Genomic DNA, 25,856 nt, shown 5'->3' with positions numbered 1-25,856 from the left:
TGCGGGAGGCACTTCCGGCAACAACGCCGCGTCGCCGGCTTATGAGCTCACCGCGCCGTTGCCTTTTCCCGCCCCGCCCCCTCTCCACAGCCGCGTCACGTGGAGGAGAGACAAAGCTGTCCGGGCGGTTGCTAGGAGACAAGGAGGGAAGCCTCGCGCTTGCGCGGTGGGCTGAGCCGGAGGCGCCGGCTCCTCTGGGCTGCTCAGTCAGCGTCTGCCGTTGCTATTACGTATTGCTATTATTATTATTACAATTACATAGGTTCATAGAGTGGGAAGGGGCCACGAGGGTCATCTAGTCCAACCCCCCGCAATGCAGGAAATTTTCACCCAACGTGGGACTCGAACCCACAACCCTGAGATGAAGCGTCTCATGCTTCCAATGACAGAGCTATTCAGCAGCCCATTAACTTATTATTTTTATTACCAGTGCTTTTTTCTGGGGGGGACACAGGGGTACGCACACCCCTAAACATTTTTTTAATCATTGTACTTTTGTCCATTTACTGTATTTATTTTCCCCGATTTGAACTATAAAATTGTGGTTTTCTTGAGTCCTAATGAGAGTACCCCTAAACATTTTTTTAATAGAAAAAAAGCACTGATTATTACTATTACTGCACAGGTCCATGGAGTTGGAAGGGGCCAGGAGGGTCATCTTGTCCCAACCCCCTGTAATGCAAGAATCTTTCACCCATCGTGGGACTCGAACCCACAACCCTGAGATGAAGCGTCTCATGCTCTACCAACGGAGCTATTCAGCAACCCATCATCATCATCACCACCATCATTTGCAAAAGCTTTCCGGCTTGCAGGGCTCGGGGAGAAGGCAGAAAGGGCCACCTGTCGGCGGGACCCGGTTGCTCCATTGCACCGGTTTCCCGGCTAGAAAGTTTTTGACGCCCCTGACACCAAACGGCAGCCCGCCTTTCATTTCGGCGCGTGGCAGAAATTCAACAGGTGGTGCTCCTCCTCCACCTGCTGAAATCCTGCTGCAGCTGTGCGAAAGGCGCAGGATGAGCCCCGCAGAGGAAGAAAAAGAAGAAGAAGCTTGCAAGGAGGAAATCTCCGGCTGCCTAATAGGCTCTTCTCGCCTAAGCAGTTTTGCTCGCGAGTAAACCCATTCATTCCCCGCCGTCAGAGGCGCCTGGGAAAAGGACCGGAGGCCCCTCCTCCCCTCCCCTCCCCTCCCCGCGGCGAGCGAGGGACGCTGGAACGTTGGCGTCGCCATGGCAACACGACGCTTTCGCGCGCCCCCCCCCCCCACGGCGACGGTGTGGCTGCCCTGGCGGAAGGAAGAGGATGCCGCTCAAGGTGGTGGTGGAGCTGCAGATCCACGCGGTGAGGCCGGCAGGAGAGGGGGGGGGGGGCTGTGCAAGGCCAGATGCGGAGAACCTCAGAAATGAAGCTGCGAGATCATATCGACACGTGTGTGTGTGTGTATACACACACGTATATACATTGTCTATATGAATGTATATACGTGTGTTTGTGGTGAGGGTGCCACTGGAGGTGGAGCTGCAGATCCTCGAGGCAAGGCGGGCAGGAGAGGGGGGCCGTGCAAGGCCAGCTGGGGAGAACCCCAGAAATATAGCCCCCTCTCTATATATACAATATGCGTGTGCGCATGTATGCATGCATATACATTGTGTGTGTGTGCACATACACAGTGCTTTTTTTTAAAAAAAAGGTACCGTACTCACCCTGAAGTAGTTACAATCAGTGCCATATTTTAATATTTGAAAAAAAGGTACTGCATACTCTTGAGTAGCCCCAGGAAAAAAATCACTTATGTGTGTATGTGTGTGCGTGCACATCTATGTATGTATATGGCTATCTATCTATCTATTTATATCTGTTCTTCCCTTTTTCTTTTTTGCCTCTAGTTGGGAGAGGGAAAGTTGTGGTAGAAATGAGGGGGGGAAGCCAACGACCTGTTTCTTTTTGCAAAAACGCTAACTTATTTCCAAGGGAGAGAAGCCAGAGTTCAACCTTGACAGCAATGCCTCGAGAGATTTGCCGTTCCCCAGTCCAGTTGGGGAGGGGGTGATTGCCTGTGCTCTGTACATGCCCAGAGGTTTTCTCATCTTGTATGTGTGTTGTTTGAACTGTGTAAAGTTTCATCATCCAAGAACATTTGAAATATAGAGGAGAAGGCGGGTGGGTGGGGAACCAACAGAAAAACGGGGAGCTCCCTCATTTTTCCATATTCCATCCCACCCAGGCCTTCACGTCTCTAATTCAAAATCAGTCTTTGGTTATAAATGTGGGGTTCTCTGCACTGTGGTTTAGAGTAGCGCTGGATCACAGGTTATAGTTTAAAGAGAAGCCAGCAGCATAGAATATAAACTTACTTTCCAAGCCAGAATATGTTATTGTTCTTACTTGTCCAAGATTCACTGATAGAGAAAAGAGCGGAATGATTAGACAACATCGTAAAGCCAGCATACTGTATAATCTAGAAGCAGCAACCATTCATTGTGATCACTGTTTGAGCTCCCCCATCATGGCATCACCATTCATATTAATGGTGAGAAGGGTTGCTGCAAAGTTTTGTGCGTGAGCTCTTCCTCCTCTTGCGCCTGCTTTATGACGTATGACGTGGACCAGGTAAACGTTTGAGTGAATTCTGGGTCTATGGTGGTTGTGCTCAGAGCTGGCTCAACACATTTTGCTTGCTGAGGTGGAAAAGCAAACACTGCCTGCCCCATTAAGTTATATATTTTGGCAACTGAGTTGGAGAATCCCATGAGCAACTCTTCTGCTTACTCAATGGCAGTAAAAATGATCATGCATGGAGTAACTACCCATTTGCTTCCCTTCATAACCCTCAGAATTAGATTCCTGAGGTGGCCGCTATGTGTCGTGCTACGTCTGTTCATCATTTTGCAGTTGGTGGGAAACAATTGCAATGAACCTTCTGCCTCTGTTTCCTTTCAACTGTTCTGATCTTCTCTCCCATCACAGGTCTCCTGTCCTGGTGTGTACTTGACGGACAAGAATGATGTTTATCTGCATGTTTGCATCCTGGGCCAGTGCAAGGAAACTGAGAGCCTTCGACCCATCTTCCCTCTCCTGTTCCACGAGAAAATGTGGTTTGAAAAGGTAACCTAGGATTGCGTCTTGCAAAATCCTTGCCTAAGATGTATTGATTATTATTATTATTTTTTGAACCTAAGCGCACTTCTGCTGTATCAGATCGAGAGTCTGGCTGATGGCCAACAGCTCCGGACACAACAAACGTAAACGGGTGAGGGGATTGTGAATATTTTATCTCCATTTTGCGTTTGCCATAGTCAAAAATGTCATGCTTGTTAGGAGGTAAGTATTGTTAACTGTGAGATGCAAGGCTCAGAGGCATCCTGCGGGAATTAACATGCTGCTGCCCAGTCCTACTCATTTCATCCCATAATAAGCCTTCTGGTAGGGGTTCAAGGCAGCACGGGGGACACCTTACACATGACCCCCCCTCCCCTCAAACCAGCCGTATTCAGTGGGATTGAAGATGACACCCATACTCTTCTAGCAGGGATTGATCTTGGTCAATGGCACTACCAATTTAGTTCACAAAATCTATACACTGCTTGCCCATATCTTGCCCATATATTGGAGTATTTTGGCGCTCTTTTCTTGGACTATAGTTGATGAGTGACTGCAGGTTTGTTTGTTTTATCAAGGAATCTGAAAGTCATAAGCACACTTTTTAATTCTTGAGACTACTGTTCTTCAGCTTAATGCAGTAGGAACAAAACAGGAATGAATGCATTTGCCTCCAACAGTTGTTCTTTAATATATTGTACTGCGGGATATATTGAACTTCAGTAGGACGAAAGCATAAATCTTTGGAAGTGCGGTAATATGTACGTTTCTTTAAATTTAATCAGCTGATTGAGCAATCTGTTAAAACTGTGTGTGGTATTCAACTAGGTTTTACTCAGAGAAGACCGATTGAAATTAAAGGACTTACCTTAGTCATATTCATTAATTTCAGTGGGTTTACGCTGAGCACAACTTTGCGGTTTTAATCACATGGAAAATGATTTAATTGGTTAATAGCTTTATTAACTTTTATCCTTGCCTTTGCTTTCGCTTCTGTTCTGTAGGTATTTGAAAAAGCTAGAGATCCTGTTGCTGTTGTAGAACAGCTAGAAAGTAAGTTTTCCTTTCTGTTATCTGTTGCTGAAGATACTGTAACCACTGCAGGTCCATGATGATATTTCCAATGGCTTGGATTCAGATGCAATGGAAAACCATGGTTTCCTTCTAAGCCTTGCACCGGCACCCCCCTCTCAACTTCCTCTTTCATGTAGCAGAGGATAAAAATGGAAGCATCTACTTTAAGCGTAGTTCCCCGTGGCATCTAAACTCGGGTTGCCGTGGTTGGAGAACTGTGGTTGCTCTAAAACTGGAAACGGAAGCTTTTGATCCCAGACATGAAGGAGAAGAGAGGAGAAGGAGGTGCATGCAAACCTTGGTGTGGCTTGTTCTTCTAGCAGGAAACAATGGTTTCACGTTGTGTCGGGGCCAACCAGTGTGTCATGCTTCATATTTATTTCCAAGAAAAGCTTGTGGGTGATGTATAGCTTCTTCTTTTCACCATAACAACCGGGGAATATAGTGTTATGAGTTTCGGGGGAGGGTAGTTTGTATGCCTTTTTCTGTGGTGTTTCAAATATACACGATTCCCACAACACCCCAGGACATAACGGGGGGGTTGGGTTGCCTATATATTCAAAACCCATTGGGTTCAATGGGGGTAGAATTGCCAGAGTCTCCCCCCCCCCCAAAAGCATACAGTGGTACCTCAGGTTACATACGCTTCAGGTTACATACTCCGCTAACCCATAGAATCATAGAGTTGGAAGAGACCACAAGGGCCATCCAGTCCAACCCCCTGCCAAGCAGGAAACCCCATCAAAGCATTCCTGACAGATGGCTGTCAAGCCTCTGCTTAAAGACCTCCAAAGAAGGAGACTCCACCACACTCCTTGGTAGCAAATTCCACTGCCGAACAGCTCTCACTGTCAGGAAGTTCTTCCTAATGTTTAGGTGGAATCTTCTTTCTTGTAGTTTGAATCCATTGCTCCGTGTCCGCTTCTCTGGAGCAGCAGAAAACAACCTTTCACCCTCCTCTATATGACATCCTATTATATATTTGAACATGGCTATCATATCACCCCTTAACCTTCTCTTCTCCAGGCTAAACATACCCAGCTCCCTAAGCCGTTCCTCATAAGGCATCGTTTCCAGGCCTTTGACCATTTTGGTTGCCCAGAAATAACGCTTCAGGATAAGAACAGAAATCGTGCTCTGGCGGCGCAGCGACAGCGGGAGGCCGCATTAGCTAAATTGGTGCTTCAGGTTAAGAACAGTTTCAGGTTAAGAACGGACCTCCAGAACGAATTAAGTTCTTAACCAGAGGTACCACTGTACTCCCTGTCCATCGCTTTTTACATTTTACATTTTTATTTTTGCCATAAAGCAGAATGCATACAAGTTGCAGGCTTAATGTATATAAAGTTTAAATATTACATATCTTTGTCATGAATAATATAGTTTATTCATCTTCTTTTAGGAAATGTAACAAAGTTCCGATTAGTCGAAGTGGTACGTTCAGGTAAACAGGAGAAACCTATTCTTCACAACTTCCATAAACTCTGCATTGAAAGAATGAATCTTGGATGATGTTGGGGTTAGAGATGCCGATTTCTTTTTCCCATACTGTATCCTGTATCTGCTGTTATTACTTACTTAGGAGGAGGTGATACGAGACAAAATGTATTTGTATGCCATTTTAATTCTAGACAAAATATGCAACGTTCATAGAAATTAGCTGGCTGGTGGCATTTTGTTGTACAGGAGAACTGAACACATGGTGGCAGAATAAGCCTTCTGTAAGGGCCAGTCCTACATTGCTTAAAAAGCTTGTGGTGTCACCTTGTTTAGCTGTTTGTGTGATCAGTTTGCTCTCAGAAGGGCTTTCAGGTGAAAATTCTTAAAACTGTACTCATGTCACTGCATGCAATTTATTTATTTTTAACAGAATTTGGCCAAACTCAAATATATTTTAAACCTAATTCTTCCCATTCCCCCCTGCTCCATAGTATATATTTTTTCGTTTAACTGCTAATGTGATCAGCTACACCTTGTGAGATCATTTAAAAATTCACAACTATTAACTTGACCCAGCAGTAAGAAAAACTCAGTAACCTATGCAGTTCATAGCTGTTGTAGTTTTCATCTATGAAGATGAGGGTGTAAATTTCAAGATCTTTGTTGTCAGGGCTCTCTTTCAGCTGGTACTCACCAAAACTCCTTAACTACAGGAGCTAGTTCCAAGTTACGAAAATCTTAAAAATAAAAAAATTAACAAAAATTAAAAATAATTGGGGGGGTGGGGGAACCCTATAGGAGTTAGTTCCCACAGCACAACACAAATTCTAGTGGCTGAATTTCCTCTTACAACTCTTCCTCTTTCTCCCAATCTGGCTCACGGAATTTCTTTGCAACAGAATGTTCCTTGGAGAACCGTGAGCAATGAAAATGTCCTTTTTTGACCTGCGCTGTGAAGAGGGGCTTATGTTCCTCTGTGGGGGACTGGTTACAGTGTTTGCATGCGTTATTCCTAGCACCCTTTCTCCTTTTGTTTCACATTTCAGGGAAAGGTGAGCTTGCATTTTATGAAGAGAATACTCGAGCTTTTCTGTTTCCAGAGCCTAAACTGACTCCTGCGTACCCCGGTGTGGACAGAGAGTTTCTAATGAAGACCCACCGTTCTTTCCCAGTAAGTTGTTATGAAATGTGTACCCCCCCCCCAAAAAAAACAGAAACATCTGCTCAGTAGCCGGTTCTCACTTATGTCACAGTGATTCCTAACCTGTGGTAAACATTTATCTTCTCTATTTACCTCAGTTGTGGAACATGCTCCCATGTGAGACCCGCCAGGCCCCTTCTCTTCTCCCACTTAAGATACATTTGGTTCAGCAGCCTTTGGATTATTAATGGCTGCTATGTTTTAAACTCATCCACCAGTGCTATTCATGAGTCTTTCTTTAGAGGTTTGTTGTGTATGCTTTAATGGTGAAATGTTACTGATTTTGATATTTGATGGTGAGGTTTTTAACCACGTTGTTAGCATCTTAGAAATGGCATGCAATAAAAATAGGCAGGAAGTTCAATAGCACAATAAAATGGAGTCACGGGTGCTAAATTATTTGACGCTACTGGAATGCTTCGATTAAAAAGCAGTACAGAACTTTGGGAAGTAAATAAATATCTCCAGCACCTGGCAACAGCCAGGCTGCCGAATTCTGCATCCGTTGTCGCTTCTTTTTACTCCTGGGGATTTTAGCTGTGGCTGGAACTGGCTGATTTGTCCTATTTGTTAATGTAAGGATGTTTGTTTTTTATATTAAATCTTTATTAGTTTTAAAACAGAGGTGTATATACATGTATCAAATCAAAAAGAAAAAGATAGGTGGGGAAGAAATAAAAGATAAAAGAAATAAAGGATAAAGAATGTAAGGATGCTTGTTCATGTACAGCAGGCACGTCCAACAGGTAGATCATGATCTCCTGGTAGATCACTGGTAGATCATTGGTAGATCGCTGGTACATCACTGGCTCCCCCCCAAAGAAGCCCACCAACTTTGGCTCCCCTAAAAAAAGCTCAACACTTTTGCCCTGGACCCCCAAAAGGGGGGTAGATCACTGCCAGTTTTTAACTGTGAGTACAGGTGAAACTCGAAAAATTAGAATATCGTGGAAAAGTTCATTTCTTTCAGTAATTCAACTTAAAAGGAGAAACTAATATATGAGATAGACTCATGGCATGCAAAACGAGATATGTCAAGCCTTTATTTGTTATAATTGTGATGATTGTGGCGTACAGCTGACGAGAACCCCAAATTAACAATTTCAACTTTGGGGTTTTCATCAGCTTCACGCCATAATCATCACAATTATAACAAACAAAGGCTTGACATATCTTGCTTTGCATGTCATGAGTCTATCTCATATATTAAACTCCAGTAGCTAATGAAAACAATTGCTTACATAAGTGGACTTTTCCACGATATTCTGATTTTTCGAGTTTCACATGTAGATGGCAGTCACTTGGGAGTGGGTTGCATCACCATAGGTGCAGCCATGGCAATCCCATTATAAAATGTTTCTGCCACTTATTAGCCAAATTTATTTCTTTTGGACTGTGCTACGTAGCCGCTGTGTCATGAACGCTGGTCAAAATGTTAACCACGCCGACCTATCGCCCTACAAGCCTCAGCCACTTCTGGCGATGGCAGCTGTTTCACAATGTCACACTTGTGATCGAACAATCATGTCTTTTCCCAAACAGCATTTGGTAGGATCTGGACTTTAATAGATGAGTTTTAAACCATTACTGAGCTGAAAGGTGCTTAATTATTTACAGGAATTTGCACCCTTATCCAAGTAAAAGACATCTGCCCCCAAATGTTTGGATGCTTCTGCAGGATTGTGAGGAAATATCTTAGCTTAAGTAGCTGCTGGTTTTGCTCTCCTAAGCTTTCTCTTCTAATAGTTACGTACCATATTTGTCACTTTCAAGAATAAATGCATTGAAAATGCCCAAGTATTTGATAATTTGTATCTTTGCTACTTGGGACGCGGGTGGCACTGTGGGTTAAACCACAAAGCCTAGAGCTTGCTGATCAGAAGGCTGGCGGTTCGAATCCTCGCGACGGGGTGAGCTCCCGTCGCTCGGTCCCAGCTCCTGCCCACCTAGCAGTTCGAAAGCACGTCAAAGTGCAAGTAGATAAATAGGTACCGCTCCGGCGGGAAGGTAAATGGCGTTTTCGTGCGCTGCTCTGGTTCACCAGAAGCAGCTTAGTCATGCTGGTCACATGACCCGGAAGCTGTACACTGGCTCCTTCGGCCAGTAATGCAAGATGAGCACCTCAACCTCAGAGTCGGACACGACTGGACCTAATGTTCACACTGGCCGCCTATTCCTATGTGTGGTTTACTCAGAAGTAAGTGTCAATGAATTGAGTGGGAAGTACTCCCAGGTGTCCATTGAACTATAATCTTGGCCCATTTCATACTTTTTATGAAGGCTTAAAAAAAACTCTCACATATAATAAGCCTGCCTAAAAGGCCAACCCTATTCATGTACAGGTATACCTGAAGGAGCATCTCCACCCCCATCATTCTGCCCGGAAACTGAGGTCCAGCTCCGAGGGCCTTCTGGCGGTTCCCTCACTGTGAGAAGTGAGGTTACGGGGAACCAGGCAGAGGGCCTTCTTGGTAGTGGTGCCCACCCTGTGGAATGCCCTCCCATCAGATGTCAAGGAAATAAACAACTATCTGAAGGCAGTTCTGTTTTGGGAAGTTTTTTTAAAATGTTTGATGTTTTATCACAATTATTATTAATAATAATATTAATATTCTGTTGGGAGCCACCCAGAGTGGCTTGGGAAGCCCTGCCAGATGGGTGGGGTATAAATAAATTATTATTATTACAGGTATTATTAAGAATCAAGCACCACCAAACCTAAGGGAACTTTCTCCCATATGAATGAGTTTAGGCTGCAGTTCTGAATGCACTTGCAAGGGAGCATGTCCCATTCAATCAAGTGGGGCAGTACTTATTTCCAAGTAAACATGCTTAGGACTGCCTTGCAAATGACTGAAATATCAAAATCTGTTTTTTTATAAACAAGAACAACAACAACTGTATTTCTTTACACAAATTTCTCATTTCCCCCCCAATTCTTTAAGGGCATTGCACCAAAAATAGAGTTTTCCACAAGGACAACTATTACAGAACTTCCACTTCTGGCCAGAAGATGGTATCGTGTAAGTAATTTTAGCTAATTAACTCAGAGGTGAACGGCAACATTTTCAGTCACACCCAATCTCTCTTAATACCTCATTGCATCTAGTATGACATAGCAGTCATAGCAATTCTGTATCTAGGTAGTTCTCTACAATTTATGCTCAGATTATTAGCTACCTGGAATTAGCTGTAAGTAGCAGAAGTCTGTAACCATTTAAACTTTTTATGATCCCTAAAAGTGTTACTCTTGTTCAAAGATGATTCAGGGCTATTTGTTTTCTTCCTCCAGAGGCTGCCTGGGTCTCAGTTCAAGGAGGAGACAAAGAAAGTGCAGTTCAAGGTGTAGCATAGTCTCAATGAACCAAGATCAAGCACAGAGAATCAGTCTAGGTCATAAATTCCCAAACTTATTTGGCCTACTGCCACCTTTTCAGAAAAAAATAATTCTGTACTTTTCTGTGTATTAGGTTTTTTCACTCTAAAATAATGTTCAAAATAGTGGCTTATCTCATACACGGAGCCATGTCACCCCCATTTTCTTAAATTGGAGTCCCCCAAAATAGGGGGCATCTTACACATGGGGGCGTCTTATAGACGGGAAAATACGGTACTCACCGCCCGGCTGGAAATCTACCTTTAAGCAAACAAACAGAAAAATACAGTGGCAAGTTTGTGTTCTTTTATGTATCTGTATGTCTACCTACATCCTAATAACCTGGTAAATAAAGATGCCATCGTAAATAAGACACATTGAAGCTTAAAATTATGAAATTATTAAAATCAACCATAGTGACATTCACATTACACGTTCATTTGTTAAGACCTGTCAGCAGTCTTGACTGCTGATTGTCTTTAACTTGCATTTTGTGTGTTTATTTGAAAAATAAAGTAATCTTTACGAGTTTAACTCTACATTACATCGGTAAGCGTCGTTACACAACAGATGAAACACGTATGAACAGTTTTTTCTTCTCTTTTCTGCTTTCTTTATGCTTCCATCTTATTTTTACTCAGTGCCCCCCAACTGCACCTGAGGCTGCTACCGCCCCCCCTGGATTGTTCCAGCACCCCCCAGGGAGCGGTATCGCCCACTTTGGGAAACATTGGTCTGGGTCCAAAACATGACCCAGAAGCGAGGTCAGGAAACAAAGAGTCCGAGATGAATATCACATGGCGTTCAGCACGGAGAAGACTAAGGAACCAGTGATCTCTGTTCCTTCTAGTAACCAGAAGTCTCATGAGGGAGGCCTTCTATATTCTGCCCTCCTAAACCACATAGTAACTGTAAGGACGTTCAGTGGTTGCTCATGAGTAAAGCGCCAAACGCATAACTTCTAAAACTAAGCTCTTTATTGTGCACAGCTATATACAGTGGAGCAAAAGATCAAACGTCCATCTCATCCCTCTGCAGAGTCCAGGAATGAACCCTTCCGGTTCTTTGTCCAGCAAAAGAGGCGCGGGATCCTGAACCCCCGCCTCCCCCTTCCACGTCCTTCCAGCCTGCGCCCTCGGAGCGTGGGAACCTGACCCCGTTCCCCGCTTTCCCCTCGGCGCTGGGGCTCTGCGAACCTCTCAGAGCCCCTGTACCGCCTTCCTGCCTCTGACTCCCCCTCCCCACTGAAGGAATGGTCGCTTCCGGCTGAGGAGGGGGAAGATGAGCTGGTGAATAGCTTAGGGGGTTCTCTATACTGCGAGAGCTCCCGTGACTCCCCCAGCCACGGGGAGGGGGGTTTCCTGACAGTAACCACCGTTGCTGACAGTGAATGAGCATCAGGGATTGTTTGTTCACTAGTAGACCCCTTATTCTTGAGTAGACCAATGAATTGGTCTGTGTAGACGCATTCTGTGTCATCGCGCTTCAGCCTGGACCTGAAGCTTTCGTTGCCACGGCTGTCAAGGACTGGAGGCTGGCTCCGCTTCCTCCTCTGGCATCAGCTATCCTCAAGGGAATCCTCAGCCCTGGGTTCAGGGTAACATGCCTGCTTCTCAAGGCCCTTGACCTGTGTGGTGTCCGGTTTCCCCTCTGAGGACTTGGTGAACCAGTTTGGGCCTGGGAAGAACAGGTGCATCTTACCTCAAGTGCCGTTGCTTTCAGGAGCTATTCCGCAGAGGCCTTCTAGCATTTTCCCATATTTACCTGAAGTGATTTGTAGGCGCCCACCCACACATCATGCCAAGAACCCAGCAGTTGTCCTGCGCCCGTCCATATGCAGTCAAAGGCTCCACAAAGCTTTGTTACAAGCAAGTAGCCACATACATGAACTAGCCCCAAATGCAGGCAGTCACCCGTCGTCATCGATAGATGCCTTCCACTTTTTTCTGTTGTTTTGTAAGTGACTTGCCGCTATGATTTGATTGCTTCATTATTAAAATAATTAAAGGTAAAGGTAAAGGGACCCCTGACCGTTAAGTCCAGTCGCAGACGACTCTGGGGTTGCGGCGCTCATCTCACTTTACTGGCCGAGGGAGCCGGCGTACAGCTTCCGGGTCATGTGGCCAGCATGACTAAGCCGCTTCTGGCGAACCAGAGTAGTGCACGGAAATACCGTTTACTTTCCTGCCGGAGTGGTACCTATTTATCTAATTGCAATTTGACGTGCTTTCAAATTGCTAGGTTGGCAGGAGCAGGGACTGAGCAACAGGAGCTCACCCCATCACGGGGATTCGAACCGCCAACCTTCTGATCTGCAAGCCCTAGGCTGTGTGGTTTAGACCACAGCGCCATATATTTTATAAGAATTTTATAAGAATATATAAAATAGGCGTCCTGTAGGGCTCAGAAAAGGATTGCGATGCAAATGGACATAAAATGCTGATTACATGTATGCAGTTCTTTCTTTCTAGGGGGACGCAGGGGTACCCATACCCCTAAACATTTTGTGAATCTAAGTTTGGCCTCATTGAGGGGCAGTATTTCAATATGAGTAGGAAAATGAGAGTACCCCAAAACATTTTTTTTAGAAACAACAACAACACTGCATGTATGAGTCTGTCTTTCCAGATTGGGGCAAAACAAAGTTAAACTGATTGAACAATTTCTGTTGATAATCTCATTTTTCAGCTGTCCAGTGAGATAGCCAGGGGGTACAACTTCTTGCTGTGTTGATATTTCCTCTGTCTGCCATACCTTTTCCCTTCTGTAGCCAGGTCTCCAGGCAGCGGGTGTAGATATTAATATATTTTGCAGGGCAGATATAGGAGCAGGTTGAGAAGGGCTGTCTCGGCATCGCCCCGGCGCAGGAGCATTTCACCGGTACGATGTAGGACAACAAAGAATAAGGGCTGTAGGCGATTCTCAAGATCGTCCCCATCGCGCTCTCCGTCTCCAACAAGACATCGCCAGGAGTTTTGCAGGGAAAGCCAACAGCAGACGCCTTCTCTGAGCTTGAGGTCTGTTAAGTTCAAGTCAGAATCAGACCCCAGGCCGCCTTTTGTAGTTCGACATGTAAGTCCTGAGAATGTAACTTTTTAAAAATTACCTGGCCAGGCAAACTGGGCATTCATCACTGTTCCTCCTAGTAGATGACAAAAGGGAAATTATGGAGGTCCGCAAACGGAATGCCGTACAAAAATACTTCTGTACAAGGTACACTAAGGGTGTAAATACGCTCTGTAGAAACGAGCGGAACCTGCCAATTCCGATCAATAGAAAAGTAAGATTTTGGAATGAATAATAGGGTCCAATTGCCCTATTGGACCACTGCAGAGTCCAAATTGTTTACAACAATATCATTGGGATGTGTGAGGCCTCTGAGGCCTTCTAGTAGATTATCCTATGCAATACCATATTCATGCCCAGCCTCCAGGCCTTGATGCAGTCTTAAGCACCTTGGCATCATGTGAAATGTAATTCTGTGTTCCAATAAGCCTCCTTCCTCAGGGCACAGCGTAGGCCGCAGCCTGCCCAGAGACTTCTGGTGCCTGATATCCTGCAAGACCCACACTCTAGTCTTTGCCACCACGGACACGTCTTTTTATTACGTGACGCCGGCTATCAATCTAGTAGACTAGCAGGCTGGGAAGGACAAAAACGTGAGCGCTGGAACTGACCTCCCACGTATTGTCATAGTCCCGAGCACATCAAGCAAGCATTCGATTCAGCGGAGTATTCCATCATGACAGTTAATCTAGAGAAGTCATTTGTGGAACGCAGCTGCTGTGCATTTTATTTCCAGGGTATCGGGCAACACGCAACTATTTGAAATCAGAAAGAAACTTCTCTCGTGGGCAGTGTATTCCATATTGGTCTGTTACGCACTTTCATTTAACAGTTAGGTTGAATTTCAGATAGCTTTAATAGCTAATATTTGGCACTGATTCCAAGTGCTGCTCCTGTACAGGCGTACCTCGGAGATGCTGCAGATTCGTTTCCAAGCCACCACAATAAAGCAATTATTATTATTATTTTATTACTTATACCCTGCCCATCTGACTGGGTTGGCCCCAACCACCATAAAAACACAGGGCAAAAAAGCAATTCTCTTGGTTTCCCAGGGCGTATAAAAGTTGTATTTGCACTATACTGTAGTCTATTGAGCCAGGCACCCCTGGTTGCAGGGACGGGAGGAGAAAAACCCTGGGCAACGGAGCAAACCGTGGTTAGCCAGAGTGGAAGCGAAAGCTCCTGAACTCTTCCTCGCAGCTATCGAGAGAAGGAAAGGGGTGGCAGGTGGGGGGACGGGGATGGGGACGGGACACATGCAATCCCAGCAGAAGTCCAGGCTTGTTCATTTCTCTCTAAACCACAGTTTAGTGTGACACCGGAGTGGCTCACCCAATGGGGCAGGAGGGAGAGGAATGTGTTTGGTGACGGCAAAGTCAGGGCTTTACAGGTGCATTGGCAGGAGCAGGGGACAGGGTCCAGTGTTGTGCCCCCCGCCCCTCCAGTAAGCAACAATAACACCATTGCCGGAAGGCTGTTGTGGTTTCAGGTGTGGCTGAATAATACAAAATCAGTCAGTGGGGCACAATGACTCATCCCAAGCGGGGTTCAATTAGAAGGAGGTGAGGCCGAGGCAAGCGAATCATAGAGACCCCAAAGGCAGCCTCCCTTGTAGAGGGGTATTTTGGAGTCGTTTACATCTTTACTTGTCAATGAACCACTTGCAGGCTACGAGCAGATATCCTGTGAGTCACATGTTTGGTAAATGACACTCGCCATAGCTTTTCCCGAATATCCGAAATTTGTTTGGATTCAGAGCCCCTACCATGAACAGAAGGACCTGAGATCCATTGGATTCCATTGCAGGAGGATGAGAGAGGAGAGTTAGGGTAATTTTTATTTCCTCTTCCAGCCCCCAGGGCCACCTCCCACACTTCCCAGGGGATCTATCTTCTAGGCTTCCAGAGCAGATTTTCAGGTGTCTGTAGGTGGGGAAAGGAATTGCTAAAAATGGGAGCATCCCAAGAACAGAATTCCACTCTTGAGCCAGTCTTCAGTTAATTAGAGGGTTTCAAGCCAGCCAGTCAGTTTTAAAGGGTTATGAATCTCAAGTAAAGGTTCTTTTCCAAGCCTGTTTCTGTTGTATTGAGAAGATTGTCTTGTTGTTATTTCTTGGTTGTTGTTGTTTTTTTCAGGTAGATTCTTCTAAGATGTTTTCTTCTGAGCCATATTCGATTCCGAGTCAAAATGAGAGCTCATCAAGGAATTCCCACAAATTTCAGTTGAAGCGAGGTACTTAACTATTCCTTAACCTTAATTAAAAATGTGAACTGTGCTGTTAACAAGACCACCATGCATGTCATAGTGTTCTAATACGCTGTGGGTTATATTCTGTCCCCCTTGCTCCGTTGAATTGATGTTTTATTCACATTGTTCCGTTGGTTTCGCAGGAAAGTAGGCTGCCCTTTGGGACAGCATCCCAATATGTTTTGCACTCAAGTCCTAAATCATGATTTCAGTTCCATGGGAATTCATGAGATTTCCCTCCAAGTAATGGATTTCAGTTCATGTTATAAGTTGCAGTTTTCACCCTTTCATTTGCCTCTGGGGTAAATGAATTCTCCAGCACAGCTGAGTACAGGTGAAACTCGAAAAATTAGAATATCGTGGAAAGGTTCATTTCTTTCAGTAATTCAACTTAAAAGGTGAAACTAATATATGAGATAGACTCATGATGTACAAAGCGAGATATGTCAAGCCTTTCTTTGTTATAATTGTGATGATTATGGCGTACAGCTGATGAGAACCCCAAATTAACAATTTCAACTTTGGGGTTTTCATCAGCTGCGCGCCATAATCATCACAATTATAACAAACAAAGGCTTGACATATCTCGCTTTGCATGTCATGAGTCTATCTCGTATATTAAACTCCAGTAGCTAATGAAAACAATTGCTTACATAAATGGACTTTTCAACGATAATCTAATTTTTTGAGTTTCACCTGTAGTTTAGTACAGGAGATACTAACACCTTTTGTTGTTGTATTATTATTATTATTATTATTATTATTATTATTATTATTACAGTTGTACCTTGGAAGTCGAATGGAATCCATTCTGCAAGTCCGTTCGACTTCCAAAACATTCAGAAACCAAAGCGCGGCTTCTGATTGGCTGCAGAAAGCCCAGTCGGACATTCAGCTTCCAAAAGTAGTTCGCAAAGTGGAACAGTCACTTCTGAGTTTGCAGCATTCGGGAGCCAAAACGTTCATATTAGAAATTGTGTTGACAAACCAACAAATAAATAAATCCATATGAAACCATCACAGCATCCTTCCTCAGCCCTCTTTCCATATTGATTGGTTTTTTAATTTTATTTCTTGCAGCGTTATCATACGATAGCTGGAAGTCTGCATGCCCGGCAGCAAAGGTAATTTAAGAAGTGGAGTCCGTAGTGTCATTTGCTGGTTAGGTTATTTGGAGTATGGTTAGGTTATGACTTTAATAAGACTGGGTGCTTGAGGTTAGGAAATGACAAATGCTTCAGGGGAAAAAATATGTTTATCGGTGGCTGGCAAGGGCACACAGTTCATGTAACTTTCCACAAGGCACGCTTTACTCTGCGCTAAAAGGTGTGTAAAACCGGTTCGGATATAAGCCGGCAATCATACTTCTGAACTGTCATTCTCTGTGAAGAATACTTGGAATTATTCCTTCGGGCTGCCTGCCTCCTTATACTGGCTTTCTAAGATCCAGTTTCATCTAATAACCAGGCCCACCGTGCCTTCTCACGACTGCTCCTGGTATTCTTACTGACAAAAGTCTTAAGAGCTTTAAAATGATCAAAATCAAGAAAGTTGTCAGTAAAACTTCTTGTCAAAATCAGAACAAAACAAAATACAATGGGTGCGTACATTATTTTGTTCCATCTTCCATGCTGAGGTTGAATTCAAATTCAGCACAAGATGCCCCTAAATAAATCTGCACTCCTGATAAATTAAGCAAAAGAACCATTTCTGCATATATTTTATTTGTACCATTTAATCGTCTTCCAAAAGGCAGCGAACCTGTAATTTATTAGTAATGGTGGAAGGGCAGGGCATGGAAGCCGGAGGAACACAACCAGGAAGACTGGGAAGGAAGGAGCAGAGAAGAACAGGGGAGTTCTTGTTGTGTTCCTAAAGCCCAGCCCTCCCAAATCTGTGAGACCCTTTTACATTGGGGGGGGGGGAGACACCACATTTGTTGAATGCACTTCATTTGTTGAATGCAGTAGCTTTTCCTACTGCTATTAGCGTTTCTGCTGTTTTGTGTTTACATAATCTTTTGTGTTTACATAATCTTTAACCAGGGGCGTCACTAGGGGGGGCGGTAGGGGCGTTACGCCCCGGGTGACAGGGGAGGGAGGGGTGACAAGCGGTGGCCCCTCCCGCCACTCCCATGCGCCGCCACTCCCTCCATCACCCCGGGAGCAACAGCGCACGGCCGAGTGAGCACCCCGTCCGTGTGTGCGGTGCTGCTGCTCCCGGGGCAATGGAGCGAACGGCGGCACGTGGGGGTGACAAGCAGCAGCGCACGGCCCAACGATGGAGTGCCGCTTCTGCGGCACCCTTTTGAGCCACAGAGCGAAAAGGCGGCTCGTGGGGCTGTCATGCGCGATTGGCGGGGAGCCGCCGATAGCGCTCGGCAGCCCCACAAGCTGCCTTTTCGCTCTGCGGCTTAAAAGGGGGATGCGGAAGCAGCAGCGGCCCGCCGATCGTGACGTCACGATGCCCCGCCCCCGGGGCGTTTTCTTTCGCTGCCCCGGGTAGCACGAAGCCTTCCTCTGCCACTGTCCATTACCAATAAGATTGTAATTTGGTAGAGATCTGATAATTGCTACAACCCATTGGATTGACCCAGTGAGTTGCCACGACATTTCATCTTGTCCCTATGCTTTTTTAAACACCCACATGATTTTTAACATGTACATGAAACCATCAGAAGATGGTGTCCAGAGTTTGGGTTGAGATGATAGCTCAGTCAGTAGAGCATGAGACTCTTAATCTCAGGATCATGGGTTCCAGCCCCATGTTGACCAAAAGATCCCTGCATTGCAGGGGATTGGACTGGGTGAACCTTGTGGTCCCTTCCAGCTCTACAGTTCTTATAAGTCTGATTCCATCCTCCTTTCCAGACAAACCAGGTGAGGCAGTGAATATCCTAGACAGGTGCCTGGGGTCAGTGATGGACGGGATGAGGGTAAAGCCAAATTTGTGCCAAGCAGTGATGGTGATGGTGGGAGATCCGATTGAGCTAAGATAGGACTGCACCCTCCGTGAACGATCCAAGCTCACGGTTTGGTACCGCTTCTAGACCCAGTATCAGTCCTGGCATCTTAAGTTGGCATACAAAGAAAGTATCAGGTGTTAAACCGATTATGATACACCAAGACCAAAACACCAACACGGCTTGCAAGTATAAAGAACTATTTTCCTGCAGATAGTTCTCTATTAGAAGTCATGTAAATGGAAACGGTCAGGAAAGGATTCTTCACATAGCCATGTGTAGTTGGCAGCTCCTGCCAACCTAGCAGTTCGAAAGCATACCAGCGTGAGTAGATAAATAGGTACCTCTGTGGCGGGAAGTTAAACAGCGTTTCCGTGTGCTCTGGTTTCCGTCACGGTGTCCCGTTGTGCCATAAGCGTTTAGTCATGTAGGCCACATGACCCCGAAAGCTGTCTGCGGACAAACGCCGGCTCCCTCGACCTGAAAGCGAGATGAACGGCGCACCCCATAGTTCCCTTTGACTGGTCTTAACCATCCAGGGGTCCTTCACCTTTTACCTGTTGTTACACACCACTCCTGTCTCCAGGCAGTGCAAGATTCCAGGGGTACCAAGTGCGCTTCCCAGGGTCTGTGTTTCCTTTTGGACAGTGGAGACTATGGCATCTTTATGATATATGGTTTAAAGGTAAAGGGACTCCTGACCATTAGGTCCAGTCGTGTCCGAAAATGGAAATGCCGTTTACTTTCCCGCCAGAGCAGTACCTATTTATCTACTTGCACTTGACGTGCTTTCAAGCTGCTAGGTTGGCAGGAGCAGGGACCGAGCAATGGGAGCTCACCCCGTCGCAGGGATTCAAACCGCCGACCTTCTGATAGGCAAGCCCTAGGCTTTGTGGTTTAACCCACAGTGCTACCCGCGTCCCCGATATATGGTTTATTTACACGTAAATACAACCTGGGTCTAGATGGAGAAAGATCAAAGCATTCATGTCCCAAGAGGGTCTCTTGCTTCTTCAATAAGCAGAAGAGGCTTGAGTCTCTGGACAGAGAAATCAGCCAAGCTCTCTGCCTGTCCCAGACAGCCCACATGGTTCTCCAAACGATTTTCCTTGCTTACATCATCCAAACTGAAACCCTACACCCCTTAAACCCTTTTTGCCTCTGCCCACTAACTCACAGCTGGAGGAGGAGTCCCACCCGTCTTCCTCTGGCATATTCCTCTGCATTATTACTTTGTTATTCAGCTGTCTGTGTTTATCTTTACAATCAAGTGGTATATGAATGTTGTGAAATAATAATAAATAAAACTCTTCCTTTCTCCACAGGTAACCAGAGAGCTGGATATGCAATACAGCTTGGATCCTGGTTCATCATCGGTTGAAACAAGGGAACCTATTGATTTTGATTACTCTCTTTCTCTTTGCCACAAACCTTCATCTGACTCCTCAAAGCGCTACCGATCACCAAGCCCATGCACACGATGGGCATCTCCTCAGCACAGGTGACCATTCCTAGATAGTTAAGTGACAGGTGGCCAGCATGTCTAGGCACTGGAAGGATTTTTTTTTTAATTTTTAATTTTGTTTCGAAAATTCCTGGAAGTCAGTAGCGGTGGCCGATGTTGCTGTTCTTATTTGCCATCCTGTTTCCCAGGATCAGCTGCTAACCCTACGGGGCTTCCAGATTTATAATGCCACTGTACAAATCTAGAGAGATAGGCGTATGGGACCAATGGCAATCAGGGACAGGCTTGAGTTAGAAACAGCCACAGCTTTGATTATAAGATATTGGGGTTTGGTGCAGCATAGGTCAACGTTCTGACCTTTGGGCTGCCCGGTCGTTGGCCAGTATCTCCTCCCTAGCCTGCCTGCTGGGTGACATGGAGGAGTTGGCAACAGGAAATTTCAACCACAGCATGGGCTGCTTGGATGGGGCCCATGGAAACGCCGGCTCCCTTGGCCAGTAAAGCGAGATGAGCGCCGCAACCCCAGTGTCGTTTGCAACTGGACCTAATGGTCAGGGGTCCCTTTACCTTTACCTTTAAGGCCTTTGGCAGTATTTGTTTTTAAATTTTAATTTGCCGGCTTTACAAATTTGTATAGTGGTTTGTTTGCTTTTTGGTCGTGGTGGAGGACCGTTCTTTTCATTGCAAATTTTTTAAAAATTGCGAGCCATCCTAGAGACTTCCATTAGGCAGGAGGTAGAATGATTTCTTTGAAGAATAGGAAATAGGAGTGGTGGTGATTGAATGCAGAAGATGCTAAAGTTCCTTTCACACAACACTTTATATGAGGCTTGATGGGGGATCTCTGGAGAATTATTAATATCCAGAGTTTCCTCCTCGTGACAAGTTTAAGTGACAGTCCTCTGCTTCTTTTTCATGCTGACTGGAGAACGCAGTGCAATGATGCTGATCAGGAGAGATGAAGAAGAATTGGAGCTATGTTCCAGGCAGGCCCCATAAACAATCCTGACCTTGTGGTATAAAAATAGCCAAGAAGATCTGAGAGAATTCCGTATATTTGGATTCCTTTGCCATTGATTTGTCAAAGAGATACTTTGGGTTCATAGTCAGCACTTTGGCAAAGGTTGAACTCCTCTGCAGAACCGTGCCATTTGATGTTCATAGTAGCAAGGAGAGTCATTTTGCTGGTGTCTCTTGGTCCTAACTTGCAGGACATAGAGGTCAGAGGTTGAAACAATTCTCTGGCTGCCTAATTTCACAGCTGTAAAAGAAGTCCAGAGCAGAACTGGAAACTGGTCGCTACTAGACAATACTTGTGTCAAAGAAAAGACTCTACCTTTTGGGGGGGTCCTTTTTCTTTTTGATCTGCTAAGAAAGAGATATGAGTTAAATATGAAAATTTGAGTAAGTTAAAGTGATGCTCTGTAATTTTTCAACTGTTGTTAAAGATGGTCAGTTGTAATGAACTGATGTAGCAGTTATTGTGGATTTTTTGTTATTGTTGAATCTTAAATAAAGTATTTAAAAAACATTAAAGAAAGACAATACTTGCGTTACGGGACGGGACTATATGGAGAGAAATCACAAATGCTGAGTATCAAGTGACTTGAGTCCCCTGACATTTTTTTCAGGATATATTCCAGCCCCAATTCAAGCTGGGAAGAGATTAACGAGAGAGTGAAAAACCTTCTAACTTCAGACGATGCCATACAAAGACTATCGTTTGTAAGTATGGTGCGCTTTAAGCAGAACTGTTATTGATTCCTCTCGCTCCACTTGCAAGACTGAAGTCCTATAAAGCCTTATATGGCTTTACATATTCTATAAAACAGGAGTAGATATACTGTGGTCTTCCATATGGGTTGGTCTCCATCTTCCAGCAGGCAGGCCCAAAGGTCCAGGATGATGGGACTTGTCGTTCGTGTTATCACTTCTGTCGATTTATCCATCTCTGTTAAATCAAAACATTTCAGTCAACACTGGGGCTGCCATACGTCTGGGAATCGGACTGTTAAAATGGCGTCCGGGCGGATTTTTTGGGGAGATGTCAACAAAGCTCAACGACTTTGTCCAGATTTTCGTTTTGGGAATATGGCAACCCTAGTCAACACTCGTTAACTGAGTGGAGTTGTGGTTTAAAGTTTTACCCAAAGTTGCTCGGGGCCAGTCTCGATGATACCAATGGGCACCATCAAAAATGGCAGCAATAGTTCCCTTCTGTCTACATATGTGCAGCAACTTAGCTCTGGACATGACATCCCACCCCTCCCCACCCCCTCGATTTCATTGGCTGCTGATAATGGGAGACAAAGATTCATCACTTTGCCTAGATCACGTGTCCTTTTAGACATTCCCATAGTTACGTGGCAGCCGTTTTTCTATGAATGGCTCCTACATGGGTTTTGTAGCATTTAAATGACCCAACCAGATGGATGAGGATTGTTCATGTGGATAATGAGCATGGGACCATCTTGAGAGTGTGCGGTGGCAACAGTTCCATGTGCTAAACGACAAGGCTGGTTCTTGCCCGCATTTGAATGTTGAAGGGACATTAGGTAAACGACAACAGACGTTGCACAGGCAGGTGGGGAAGTCGATATGTGCATGCTGTTTTCAGCAGCTGCACATCTAGAGTAACATCTGCTTTGGGCTTTAAACTTCTGTGTTCCTTTCCCAAGCTGCCTAACGCAAGACCCAAAGCCTGGCTCAAGATACGCCAGTCCTCTATGACCTCAGAGCAGCTAAGCCTACAGCAGCTAAAGAGGTTGTGACACTTTTTCCTATTCGGGAAGCCTTGGATATTGCCGAGATCACATAGCCTGTGGGTTATGAATATTTATTAAAACAAACAAGCTCAGTTGGTAGAGCATGAGACACTTAATCTCAGGGTTGCGGGCCCTACATTGGGCAAAAGATTCCTGCATTGCCGGGGGTTGGACTACACAACCCTTGTGCTCCCTTCCAGCTCTATAATTCTATGGTTTTAAACAAGCAGAAAGCCCCTCAAACAGCCTTCATTTTTTTCCAACTATGCAAAATAACCACAGCAGAAGAATGCAAATAAGTTCAGTGCATATCTGAACAGTGCTGTCAAGTATCCCGTTTCCCCCGGGATTCTCCCTTATTTTAAGCAGTTTGCAGCTGCTCTCCCTTATTTTTTATTTCCCTTAAATTTCCCGTTTTTAATGGAAGCAGCTCCTCCCCTGCTGGCCAGGGACTGGGTGGGAAGACCTCGCCTACTTGGAGAGAAAAGCCTCAGCCCTCAAAGAAAGTGGGAGCCATTTCCTGTGCTTACAGGGGGGTGTATTCCTCCCCCTGCATCAGCCCCTATCCGTTGCCACCGAGCCCCTCAGCCAGCCAGTAGGGTTAGCTGGAGGGCGGAGCCTGGCTGCCTTTGAGCAGCTGCTGCTTCCTGTCCTGTTTTGATGGGATCAGACAAGAAGACGATGGGGCTCCATCGCGCGGAGCACATGGCTGCCCTCCTCTATGCTCCGCTCCGAGCCCGAGGCCGCTTGGAGTTTACATTGCTGCTCTGCCCACTTTTGCTTCTGGCTCCGCCCACCACTGACATGTGACTGTCCCCGGGATAGGTGAGACTGCTGATCCCTTATTTTCAAATCCGAAACTTGACAGCTATGTATCTGAATTGCAGTTTTTCCCTTGCAGCTATGCAGTGTCTCAAACTTCAGCACGCAAGTGAATCCTGAAAGTTGCATGCACGCAGTTGCAAAACCCATAGGCACTTTTTGCACATTGCAAGGAACATAAATGTGCCTCTCTGCTGAGCGTTCCCCCCCTGCTTTGGTCATCTTGCAGAGGAAGGAGCTGCAGTTGCGCACTCTGTGGGACATCACAGCCCTATATCTTCACAGGTCCTCTCTGCCGAACATCTGATGGCTGGAAGGGGACCGCAAGGGCCTGATGAAATCAAGTTGTGGTCCATATCCAGCTTGTGGATGGGGAATTCCCCACCCCTGCTTTAACTCTACCGAAAAGCCTTTTCTTCTGCTCATAATTTTTTTGTGGCCATTCATCTCCCCCCTCCAGGATCCCAATGTTATGCCTTGTTTAAATCAGAAACTGCTTTTCACTCACTAATTTCAAAGCTCCCATGATGGAGACACAGATCCATGTGAGTTAACCCAAAGTGACATTACTTGCTGTTGTCTCTCCAAGATGATACATTCTTCTAACGAACCTTAATAGAGAGGTACTTTGACCGACAGAGCTAGAGGACAGTGTCATACATCAGTTGTTCCCAAACGTGCCGCGATACGCTTCTTTGAATTCTCCTAGAACAGCTGATATATTTGTTTTCAGCCAGGCACATTTAGCAGCGCTGATGACGACGAACAACCCAGGTTTAACGGGACAACTATTTTGCAGGGAGCCACTGATTCCGAAATTGATGATGTCCTTGAAAGAAGGTCCATCTCTATGAGGAGTTCCCCACTGTATGACTCAACGGAACAAAGATACTTCTCATAACTGCTGTCATCGGCAAGGTATGCTGTATAAAGCCACCTCCTTCTCTCTCTCTCTCTCTCTCTCGATTTATTGGACTGGTCTATTTCAGAAGGTTAAAAAAAGAACTGGGAAGGTTATATAAAGCCTGCTACAAATCGGTAAGATAAACTATTACAACAGCATCCCAGGCCCCGTAAGGTTCAATTCTCACACCGACGTGGGTCAAGCTGGATGAGAGTGATTGCAATGGCGCCTGGCTTATTGCTAGGATCTGTCTCTCCTGCTCTGAAGATGCCATTGTCCCTCGTGTTCTGCCGTTCATTTAAAGAGCATGCAACAAACCCAGACTGACAATGTGGAAGCCATGCAGCTTCCACCACCTTCCACACTGTCTCACTGTCCGAAAGTTCTTCCTGGTGCTGGAATCTCCGTTCTTGTAACTTGAATCTGTTTAGGCAGGGGCGTCGCTGGGGAGGGGCGGTAGGGGAGGTACGCCCCCAGTGACAGGGTGACAAGCGGCGGGTGGGGGTGACAAGCAGTGGCCCCTCCTGCCACTCCCACGCTCCGCCGCTCCCTCCGTCACCCCGTCCGTGCAGCGCTGCTCCTCCCGGGGTGACCGGTGGTGCGTGGGGAGTGGTGGGAGGGGCCGTCGCTCGCTCCGTCGCCGTGGGAGCAGCAGCGCACAGTGTTCTCATTTTTTTGTATTTTTGTTTTGGATCTTACGATTCTTTGCGGAAATAGTTTAATTTAATTCTTTTTAATTATTTATTGTTTATGGCTACTTTTGTTATGTTTGTCCTTACGTAATTTCTTATATATTGTGTGCCGCCTTGAGCATGGTTTTAACTTCGGAAAGGCAGCACACAAATAAAACGATTGATTGATGCTTAGTTTGCAGTCTTCATTGGAGAACTGCATTCAGAGCAATGATGTTACAGTTCCCTTGCAAAACAAAAACAAAAATAGAAGTAGAAAAATAGAAATCTACAGGTTTGTCCAAGCATGAGATTTCTCTGTAATATTTTATCAATTTTCCCCATCCTGTAGTAATAAACAATTTAATGCCTTTTTTCCAGAAAGAAGGCAGCAGCTGTGGGATATCAATCTGAAGACCCATTGCTGGCAAGCTTTTTGTTCTAGAGCTAACTGATGAATAGTTTATTTTCTGTGTGATGTTATCTCTAAACTGGTTTGAAAACAACGTTCTGTATTGTAGTGCTGATTAAAGGTTTGATTTATACATTTTCAAATGAGTGCAAGCCTATCAGCTTCTTGTGGGTTGGTGTCATGATCGTATTGATGGTTCTATACTTTAAGATTTGGCTGCTGAAAGTATTTTCCATGAAAAACCTACTTGGAATTACGTTACCACCCAGGGCTGTGTCCTCAGTGTAAAGCTTAGTTTTAGAAATTTGGAAGCGAATACCATTTTGAATTTAATAAAGGTGTGGGGAAA

At 45.2% G+C, this 25,856-nt stretch overlaps 1 protein-coding gene across 1 annotated transcript; it reads left to right on the top strand.

Annotated features, from left to right (window-relative positions):
* Positions 1-1,302: 1,302 nt before the first annotated feature.
* On the top strand, positions 1,303-25,650 carry SPATA6L (spermatogenesis associated 6 like). Its single transcript, XM_033173361.1, has 13 exons — positions 1,303-1,341; positions 2,968-3,105; positions 4,104-4,152; positions 5,576-5,617; positions 6,660-6,784; positions 9,760-9,837; positions 13,005-13,262; positions 15,395-15,491; positions 16,587-16,630; positions 19,794-19,969; positions 21,565-21,658; positions 24,320-24,438; positions 25,477-25,650. The coding sequence occupies exons 1-12, from the start codon at positions 1,303-1,305 to the stop codon at positions 24,419-24,421; spliced, it is 1,242 nt and encodes a 413-aa protein (XP_033029252.1). The 3' UTR covers positions 24,422-24,438; positions 25,477-25,650.
* The last annotated feature ends 206 nt before the right edge of the window (positions 25,651-25,856 follow it).

Source organism: Lacerta agilis, chromosome 16 (assembly GCF_009819535.1).
Source record: "Lacerta agilis isolate rLacAgi1 chromosome 16, rLacAgi1.pri, whole genome shotgun sequence".
Lineage (NCBI taxonomy): Eukaryota > Metazoa > Chordata > Lepidosauria > Squamata > Lacertidae > Lacerta > Lacerta agilis.
Note: the sequence above shows the minus strand (reverse complement) of the source record. Positions and strands in the feature narration are given on the sequence as shown.